Raw genomic sequence first — 10,613 nt, forward strand, 5'->3', positions numbered from 1 at the left:
CAGTCAGCGGAGTTGCTGACTTTTCTTTTAATAAAATTGATTGTTTATGTGCAGGTTTTTGTTGGCATAAAATTTGAGAAATTGTATTGCAATATGTGATTAGGCCATTTCTGGGGAAATAAACAAATAAATATTGCATATAAACCAATTTATGTCAGTATGTGCTACTTTTCTTTACATGACAGATGTTTTATTGTGGACGTTGTTTGCATGGCATGCTGCAGGATCTCACTCTGCTCTACATCTTCCATTTCAGAGTTTACGAAGCTGACTGAGTGAACCTGCAGCAAGGAATCGAGTTGGATTTATCACTCTAACACACGTGGAAGATCCCTAAATCCCATAGTTTGGACACTGTGTCTTCGTATCAGGATGAAATGCTAAGAGCTGCACAACTATGGAGCTTGGCATTGTGGGCTTCCACCTGTGCTCAGTGCAGTGTTGAGATACTGAGTAGCCTTTCAGGTGTAGTAATGAACCTTCTGGCCGCCATTTTGGGGGGCTTCAGCTCATTGGCATCAGCTGTGAGCAGCTGATTGAATTTCTCATTGTACAACTCTGCTGTCTCACTGGAGTTAAACAGACATTTTTCTCGGAGAAGTAACAATTTTACAAAAATGTGAACATGATTTTTTTTGTTTTGGTAATATCAGGTTAGCTATTGTAGCACCTTCATGGCTTCCTGTAATCATGTAATCATCACTATCATATAAACACATCTGAGTTGCACACAAGCTAATGCATGTAGGCCCGGTTCAAGCTAATGTGAGCGGCCAGTAGCTGCATTTTTACATTGCTACGACATGACTTGTTAGCTAGCTAAACTAACTGTTCTAACTTTAAGTCAAACAATCAAACAATGTGTGTAGATCTGTAGGCACGTCAAAAGTCGTTTAAATATGTGTTTTGTAAAATTACTAATTTTTACCTATTTCATCATTTTCCTTGAAGTATATTTTCAATGTCAGTGTATTTTTTTAGGAATAGTTTAACATTTCCCATCTGGCAAGGCTGCGCATTCATCAGTTCGGCCACTAAGGGACAGGGCAAATCAAACAACTGACAACACAATTACCAACTTTCATATTACGCCAACCAAGAGCAACATCCTATTTGATTGGGTCTGGCAACTTTACAAATCTAATATTCAAAGTAAAATATTCTCTTTTTATCTCCCTTTTGGTCTCCAGCACTTCTTAAGAAAAGGTTTTGGGTCTTTAGCTTGCTAGCTGTTTTGAATGTATTAGCTTTGTCATTTGTTGCGGGCAGCTAGCGTACAGTGGGTTTATTTTACTGTACAGCCATGAGCCAGAAGATGCTAAAAAGCTTAATTTGTTTCCATTTTCCATTTTAAGTATTGATTAAAGCAGGATTAATATTTAAATATCTTTTCACAAGCACAACAAATTCACCACCAGACCTCCATTTTGGCACCAGCTATGGTCACTTTTGGAGATTAATGATGCAAATTACAGACCTCCACTAAAGTCCTGCTGAACAAAGATTATTTTGTCACATTCATTTGCATTCTCCATCCATGTATGAACATCTTAGTGAATATTTACGTGAAGATCTAATCCTGCTTTAGATCTGATAAATATCTAAGCTACAGTACACATGTCAGTAATTTATTTTCTGATGGATCCTCAAGATAGCAAACTACGTCTTCCCTCCTGAGGACATTTTATGTAAAGCACTAACTACTGATTGCCATTCATGAGCTCTAAACCAGACTGAGTAATGTGATTCTTTACAATGTGCACTATCTTGTTGAAAACTTTTTTTTATTGTCACACTGTTAATATCAACCTGCATGCAACCGCCCTCTGGCTTATTCTAACCACAGATAACCATTTTATGAAGAGCTTCATCACAAGAGATGAACAATACTGAAACTTGATGTCCACTGCTCAGTATTTATATATATATATATATATATATATATATATATATATATATATATATATATATATATATATATAAATATATAACACACAATCTGTCATTTCTTAATCAAATGTCTTTTTTTAAATATCATCCACAGTGAGTCTGATACATAAACCCTGATAGTGTGAAAAAATGAATTCTGGCAATCCATTTTTTTCTAAGTCTGATCTAAAGTGTTTTCTCTTCTGTGTTTATAACTTAAGAGCACTAGGAAAAAAAGGTTTTGCAAAGATAATGATAACAAGTGGGTGAGAAAACGTTTTGTCAGGTGAAAGAAACAGTTTTTGTCAGGTTCACGTATTTGCTGTTGTAATACTAATTTCATCCACAAGAGGCTGAAGTGCACCACTGTCCCATGCCTCTCAGGGCTTCCGTATTCTGACCGCACACCTCATTTTACATAGGTGTCACATTTAAAACACACATCTTGTAATGAAACTCTTCACATTCTGTATTTTTTACATGTTTCCACAGTTATGACATCAGGACAAAGCAGTGAGTTTGCATGCAACCTTAATTATAAAGCACCTACTGTAGTAGGCACATTGTTGTGCTAGCTCAGGGAAAATAACATTTATTGTCTCTGATAGATGCTGTGGATTTATTAAGTAAACTTTAACATGTACAACCATTTCATTGCAGCCAGTGAACACACCAGATTCCTCTGTAATGCTTTTAAGATATTACCTGAACTCAATATTTTCCTCTTGTCCGTTTTTGTCTGTACATTTAACTGTATAATATCTCACCAGTTTCTCTCTCTATTATGTATGCTGTGTCCTTTATCGTAATGTTATTGGTGTTTTGAATGCATCCCGACATATTTGACGGTTTTAGCTCACATCTTTGTCAGCTCCCTGCCTTTCCATACGTAGATGTTTGCCAAAATGCATATTGCCAAACACTGCTCGGAGCTAATCTCATATACAGGAAATGAATGCAACTAAATCTACATATCAGACTTCTCATAGTGACTATAGCCATATTCTTTTGAAACACTAGAGACAGTTTACACTTCATGTGATGTAGAACTATGGAGCACTGTAACGTTGCACAATATCATTATTCATGTCATCTTACTGTATTTACCTCTTTAAATCTTTACTCACTTGCTACATGTTCTGTTGAAGGTCATATTTGTAGACTTAGAGTGGTTTAAATAAATGAAATATGTAGCGTACACAGGTGAGACGAGGTGTTAATGGATCAGGGATTGGCTGTACTGATACGGGTAGATGGAGCATGGTGTCTGTGTTTTCAAAATGGCTCACATAATGAAGAGCATCACTCTCACAAGAGTATTGTATTTTTATAACATTTACTGTAATGCCCTGTATTTGTACTCAGCACTGATGCGTGTAATTTACCATTTATTGCACATATCGTTACTCACTATTACAGTAATTCTCCCTCTAAATGTTTTTTTCTTTCAGAACCCAATAATAACAGTGATGTTCTCGTGTGACAGTCACCTTAGCAGTACGGATTGAGAATTGTATATTACTGATATTCTTTGTTTTATGTAAAAGAAGAACGAAAAAATAAACTATTTCAATACTTACTAAGCATGCTACCTTGTGGTTTGTTGTATTTGACTGAATTTATGTGGCCATAGAAAGCTCCAGGTGAGACTTTATGCTAACAGGGAGACAGTTTCCTCCCAGTTCGAGTGTCCACTCCAGCCTCCAGCACATTTTCTGTGATTGCCAGTATAAGGGATGGAAGCGCTACAGAGCAGTGGGTCCAACTTACTTTTCCAACTCTGTGACAACAACAGGTTTGAATACCAACCAACATGTCATGAGCACTGGGCCGGAGTTCCTCAAACTGGATCAAATCAGTCTAGGAGCCCCTGTAAAGCTCAATAATTAATTAATAATTAAGTGTAGAGTTTATTGGAACCACTCTGCATGATGATTCTGCACTTTAAATAAAATGGTTTATGTTTAGGTTTAGGCATGAGGAGTGAGATTGGTTAGGGTGAGGGTTAGAATATCATGGTAGGCCAATGTGAGTCAGAGTAGAGCGGGTCATGCCTTTAACATCATTCTGCATAATATTTAGCCGTGTGCTTCTGTTTGTTGCAGGGACAGTATGGTTTTCAGAAGAACCGGCATTTTTTTCAGGATAACAGGCTTTTGGACATTTTTGGACTATTGTGGTTTTAAAAAAAATGGGATGGCATCGTTTGGACATAGAAGTTGGACACATCTTGGATGTCCGTTTACACTTTTAGTTTTTTTCCAAAGTTAAAAGTATTATTGTGTGCAATCGTGCAAACTTTCCCTTTACAAATATAGTTTCCACGGTCTCATTTGCTGCACAGGGTAACTAACAAGCTACACATCATTCAAAGTGAGCAGATAGGCCTGATTGATGAGGTCAAATCTTCCAGTAACATCCTGCTGAATCAGGTGCTCCTCAAAACAAGGACAGGACACTTCAGAGGTAAAGGCTGCAAATCAATCAGTGTCCTCCCGGCTTTGTTTCTCCTCTGATTCTGATTGATTATGTACAACGTGGTCCACAGAATATTAAAAGGGTAGTCAAATTCACAAAAAAAGATTTTATGTACGTACATGCACAACAAAAAACAAAAACATATGTAAGGTATATCCTGCATTTATATAAATATGAATCAATCTACTTTCTCTTCCGGTGCATGTGTTTAGAAGAAAATGTTACATATATTTAACAAAATTAGTACATATTTACAATTACATTTAAATCTGGCAAATTATTATGAAACTGTCCAGTGAGCCTTCCATAATAATGGTAATAAAAAAAGTATACCTGAATGCACTAACCCTAAAATCATTATACGTTCATTTGAAAGAGACTCATTTATAAAAGATAAAGTTACATTTTCATCTTTACTACAAAGATTACTTTGCTTTACTGTTTTATCTTCAATTATATCATTATATCATGTTTTAAAGAAGAATGCACTTCAATTTGTTTGGCTTATTTGAAGCTATTGTTCTGTACTTAAAGGATTTCACCTATTTGAAGATAATGCACTTGCAAGATTCTTCCTGTTCAGAGTTGTATCCTCATGATTGTTTGCACTTATTATAAGTCGCTTTGGACAAAAGCGTCAACTAAATGAACTATATTGTAATGTAAAATAATATTAATTGTAGCTATACAATGCAAATTAAATGAGGTCTTTGCTTCAGCTTTATATGGCTTCAAGATCCTCCAACAATAAAATTAAGCACAAGGAGATTATTCTTTAGAGATTTACTATTGTTGCGTTATTTTGTGGTTATGGCTGATAGTGGGGCAGGATCAGGAAGAAAATGCAAGAATTGACAGACCAACATAGCTAAAGGGGACACTGATGGAGCACTGAAGAAACAGTCAACCTCGGTCATTCAACAGACGGACAGAATTTGAAAGCGAAAAAACTAAAAATGTATTTCTGAAATACAATGCGGGATGTGGTTTTACATCAATATATGAATTTACGTTGATGGGCTAAAACAAAGTTGACTTTGTTTCACCGTTATCATATTACAGTTATTAATCTTACACAGCCACAAATAGATAAATTAGCTCATTGCTATGCAGCCTGCAAACAGCTATGTTTAAAAAAGATTAATGGTATATGCACACACTAGCAAGATCAAGATCTTCACGACTCGAGGTGGAGGTGCTCATGGAAACATTGCGCCACAATCAAAACAAAATTAAAGTTCATAGTCTCTTTAAAGGTGCAATGTGTAATTCCAAGCTGGGTCTATACAATCTAAATTCATCAATCATCAAAACCATCAGTTATTAAAAAACAACTAGTCAGCTAGCTGTTAGCATGCTAACTTCAGTAGATATCTCTGCAACACAACACGTGTTTAACATACTGTTATCTCTTCACACTCTGCTGATAATGTTAGTTCATTGTTTTAATTTGTTAAGTTTAAAGCCTCTCAGCATCCTCCATGCTCTCTGATGATGGGTTGATGTATTCATCAAGACGTGCTTTGAAGAAGTGAGGATGAGCTACTCACAGGGACCCTATATCCTATATTCAAACCCCAATAAGCTCCCAAAACTCTAGCTGAACGCTAGCTGTACTGTAGAAACACTTTAAATAAGTTACTCCGTCGTCAGGCATCATCTTAACATAGGGTAGGAATAGGTTATCCACTCGTTATCAATAAGTTGTCTGTAGGGTTCACCGTCAGCCGACGTAGCCTATATCTAACGCACCTCTAACATATTCACGTAGGTATTCACATACTACATTTACGTAGGTAAGTATTCACCTACGTATTCCGTATTCACGTATGTCTAACGTCACGTAGCGTCTGCATATCTTATGAAGCACACGTCGGGTACGTCCGGTAATTTTGAACATGCTCAAAACATCAGCGTTCAACAACGCACCCCAGCGTAACACAGTGAGCTCTTAATGAATACTACTTATACCTTACCTTATATCAACGTACACCAGCGTAACACAGTGAGCTCTTAATGAATACTACTTATACCTTACCTTATATCAACGTTAACCAGCGTGTTGCAGATATTTTGTATACGCCATGTTGTTGTATATCTTATGCATTCGTTGGGTATTCGTCTGATACATTTTGTATAAGTAAGATGATGCGCTATCAATAGGTTAGACATGCTTATCTGTATATGTTCACTTTTCCAATCTGATCCGATGAAATGTTGGACGTATTTGGACTCTGACAAATTGTGAGATATTTTTCGTATACGTTTCCGACATACGGAGATGTGTGACAGGGCCTTAACATATTGATCGACCTGAACAATAAAAATAGGATTTTGAAAATCCCCAGTGGGAATAACGCCCTTGTCCTTGAAGACAACAAAGAAACTTTTAAATATTGTTCTTAACTACAAATGAAATAAGCAAACAGCCTTTCTGGAAGTATCAAGGTTCCTGTAACCTTGTGCAGTTTGAGCTGTCAGGGTAAATGTTTTAAGTCCTGCAGCCGTACTGTCTTTGACTTCCTTTTGATTTGTAGACATTCATTTAATAACAAGGCATGCATTATGATCCTTTTCCAAAGAACGAAAAAGTATATTTCACTTATAAATTGAGTTGAGTTTGTTCAAAAAGCTTTACTTCCACTTTTAAGATGCTGGACACATTGTGTCTGATCTGATGGTCAGTCATCCTTGATTAGTGTTGCTCTTATAAAAAGCTCTATGCAGAATGCCGTCAGTCATGACACTGAAGCTGCCAGAGAGAGAAACTATAGCTGGTGCACATTTATCTAAACTTTCCTAAATGCAGTGTTGCTCTCACTGCTGATGCCTGACTAAGAGAGTATTTCATTCTAATGCATAAAATAAATAAAGTACAACTCTCAAATTATGAATTTTAACCAGTCTGTTGGAACATTTTTCTCCGAAAATACTGAACTATCTTTTAATCTGACAGCTTCAATAGCTGGCCGTTATGTACTTTACTTCCATACCAGCAGGGTTTCACTTTAATTGTCTTCCTGGACATCTCATTTCAGAGTGAAAAGTGTTCTGTTTGATGGAGTAATTCTTATCACTGCCTAAAATAAAAATGTAAACGGCTGTTAGCTAATTTAAAGTTTGACCAAAGTAGGGATTCATAACATTTAAGTGTGTCTTAATGTGTAATTATCCAAGATATAATTAAGCTGATTAGCACAGTAAATCACAAACAACTTCTCCGCAGCCCCCCTTTCATCCATTAATTAAAATCATGACGACTCCCAATGAAACTATTGGAGTTAATGCGGAGGATTGAAACAGACTCAAATCTGCTCCTCTTGAGACCGGTAAACAATGACAAAGCATAACGTGACCCTCCTTTGCTGCAGATCAGCAGTTTGCCCTCATGTGGGTTTGTTCTGCACTGACATCTTCTTGCTCTTTATGCAGCAGTGTGCTGGTAGGTGTGGTGAGGCATGTACAGTATAAATGAGTTTGGGGTGTGGAGAGAACAGGTTGATATGGTGTCAGGCTCAGCACTGAGGAGCATGAAGCACATTTCAGCCAGGGTTCCGCCCTATATGAAATATTAGTCCACGCTGAACTGCACTGAAGAGACTAATCCATCTTTTGAATTTGTGAAAGGGTATCCAAGCGGTTTTTACCCCCCAAGTGTTGCAGACACTATTATTAGTTTTATGAAAAGTGCCCTCACTTCACAGAGCCTTATCGCTCAGACTTTTTGTGGCAGAGTTTTGTGCCGCCACATGCTGAACCAGAAAGCCTCTCTGTTTACCTCAAACTTATGATGCATTTCCCTGCCTGCAATATTGTCCTCAGGCTCATGTTGTTTTATATCTTGGTTTATTATTTGTTCAGGAAAAGCGGTCGTTAGAGGAAAACACTTTGGTTAAATCATTCTGTTAGTTGCCATTTAGACCACAGGACTATAAAACCTATGACATGTAAACCAAAAACTACAGTTAAATGAACTTTTGTCCAATCAAAACAATCAGTGTACACTTTGTTTGAAAAGTCTTTGCATACACTTCATGGCATTATGTGTTAAGATGTGTCTCTTCAGACACATTCCTTATTCCCCAGGAACCTTCATTGCTATTTTCCATCCATCCAGCAGATGCCCTCACCTGACTGCCCCACCCATTTACACACCTGTTTCCACTTCCTGTATATATATATATATATATATATATACATATATATGTATGGCGCCAGTCCAAGTCGGAGGTTGGAATTTCCCAGTTGGAATTTCCAATTCCCAACCTTCAAATCATTCCAGGTGTACGTTGCCAAAAGTAAACAAAAAACATGGCTGACCGTCACAAACTGAAGTGTACACACTGAACATTTTTTACATTTTCCCCAAAACGTTTTGTACAGAGAAGATAACTTCCAGAGATTGTTTACCGTAACAAGCTACCTAACAATGTTGCTGACATATTTTGACATCAATTTACATGCAGAACGGGTTTTTACTAGATGATAGCATGTATTACTTTAATTAAATACAGGAAAATATGCTGAGTATGCAGATATTCCTGAGTTATCAGGAACTCGGAATCAATCAGCCCTTTTCACTCACACCTCGCCAGTTTGTCATAGTTGCCATATGCTGTGTACCTTTGCTTTCTCCTCTAAATTCTGTTATCAGTTACCTGATTAAATGAACGCCATGGTTAAGGTTTAGCACTTTGTTAAAGTTTAACTTCAATTACAGGTCAGTGTCGGGACGTATCCTATAGTCTCCTGCATTAAAGTCAAACTCACGCCATTGTTCAAACCCTAACTGTCCGGCCTGCTTCATAAAGAGCACACTACTTCCTGCTTTGGCACTGAATCTAAATCAGTGAGGGGCAGAATTGTCTGGTATGGAGGTAATTTGTGGGGATACAGGGCTGGATTTAAAGGATAATGCTGGAGATATTCTATGTTTTACTTATTTAAGACACCCAGACAAACATTCAATGTGTCCTGGGGATTTGTTAAAGAAAAATAAAGAATCCCTCCAACCTTATCCTTTAAAGCTGTGTTGGTGTGCTGAAGGAAAACAGACATATTGTTTTATTGGGGTTTATCTGTTCAAAAAAAGGTTGTACTGGGTAATACATTCATTGTTTAGCAGATGAGGCATGTTCACATAGATTTATACTTTATACTATCAGTGTTCTGACCTTAGCTGCATATCACAATAGCATTTATTATTAATATTACCTCCAACAAGGAGGTTATGTTTTCGGTTCGGTCTCTGTCATCTGGATAATGGACAGGATGAAACATGGGGGAAAGAAGAATCCATTAAAGTGTGGAGCTGATCTGAATCATGGGGTGGACACACACAATATGTGTCACAATATGTTTCACAATATGTGTCAATATGTTTCACTGATGGAAGACCTTTAGGAGCATATTTGAGTTGGTTTGCTCGTAACTTCTCACAATTAATGTAAAATAACACTTGCATACCAAAAGTAAAGTGAGGAGACGCTATTATCTTTAAAAGAGTTTAAAAGATATATTAGGTCAAAGGGGGGAATGGAGATGAAACTGAAGCATGGTGACTGAGATTACTAAAACTCTGATTTAGGACTTTGGAGGTGAAAGCACTGAATCTGAGTTTATAGTCTAAAACCTGTCAAATGATGAGCTATAAATAAAGCAAAGACAGTTTCTGGAGTTATTTGACTGTTTAAGACAGATTCAGGGTGTGTCTTAGACATTTCCCCTGCCCATAAGCCTCTTTATCACTCTTCACAAGCCTGTAATGATCCCAGTGATGAAATCAGTGGGTTGCTGCAGCAGCTAACGTCATGGGATTCAACATTACATACTATAAAATGCTCAAAGTAATAATATCTAAAAGGGAACTCTGAGAGTGCAGACCTCCGCCTAAGTCCGTTTCCATAAGTGGAAAATAATGCTTCTATCCCCAAAAGATTGAATGGGTTCTTCCTTGGCCCATGCTACACCCTTCCACCAACTTTCATGAACATTGGGCTTGCAGTTTTTACATAATCCTGTTGACAAACAACCAAACCAACAAATCATCAGCACACCTCCATGCTGGAGTTAATACTATAGAGAGGAAAGTGCATTGGTGGTTTCTCAGAATCAGCATTGCTGTCAAAACAGTGACTTTTTATCACGTGGCACACAATACAGTCGTTCACGTGCGTCAGCGGCGTAGAGAGGTGAAGCATGGTAGG

The 10,613-nt window shown here is 37.3% G+C and overlaps 1 protein-coding gene across 1 annotated transcript in view; it reads left to right on the plus strand.

The window, feature by feature from the left end:
- Positions 1–1,908, plus strand: part of LOC115026478 (nck-associated protein 5-like) — a 63,162-nt gene extending 61,254 nt beyond the window's left edge. The window contains exon 13 of the mRNA XM_029459323.1: positions 257–1,908. Coding sequence (XP_029315183.1) covers positions 257–279 — 23 coding nt within the window. The 3' untranslated portion in view covers positions 280–1,908. The remainder of the gene's footprint in view (positions 1–256) is intronic.
- The last annotated feature ends 8,705 nt before the right edge of the window (positions 1,909–10,613 follow it).

The sequence above is a fragment of the Cottoperca gobio genome, chromosome 21 (assembly GCF_900634415.1).
Source record: "Cottoperca gobio chromosome 21, fCotGob3.1, whole genome shotgun sequence".
Classification (NCBI taxonomy): Eukaryota; Metazoa; Chordata; class Actinopteri; order Perciformes; family Bovichtidae; genus Cottoperca; species Cottoperca gobio.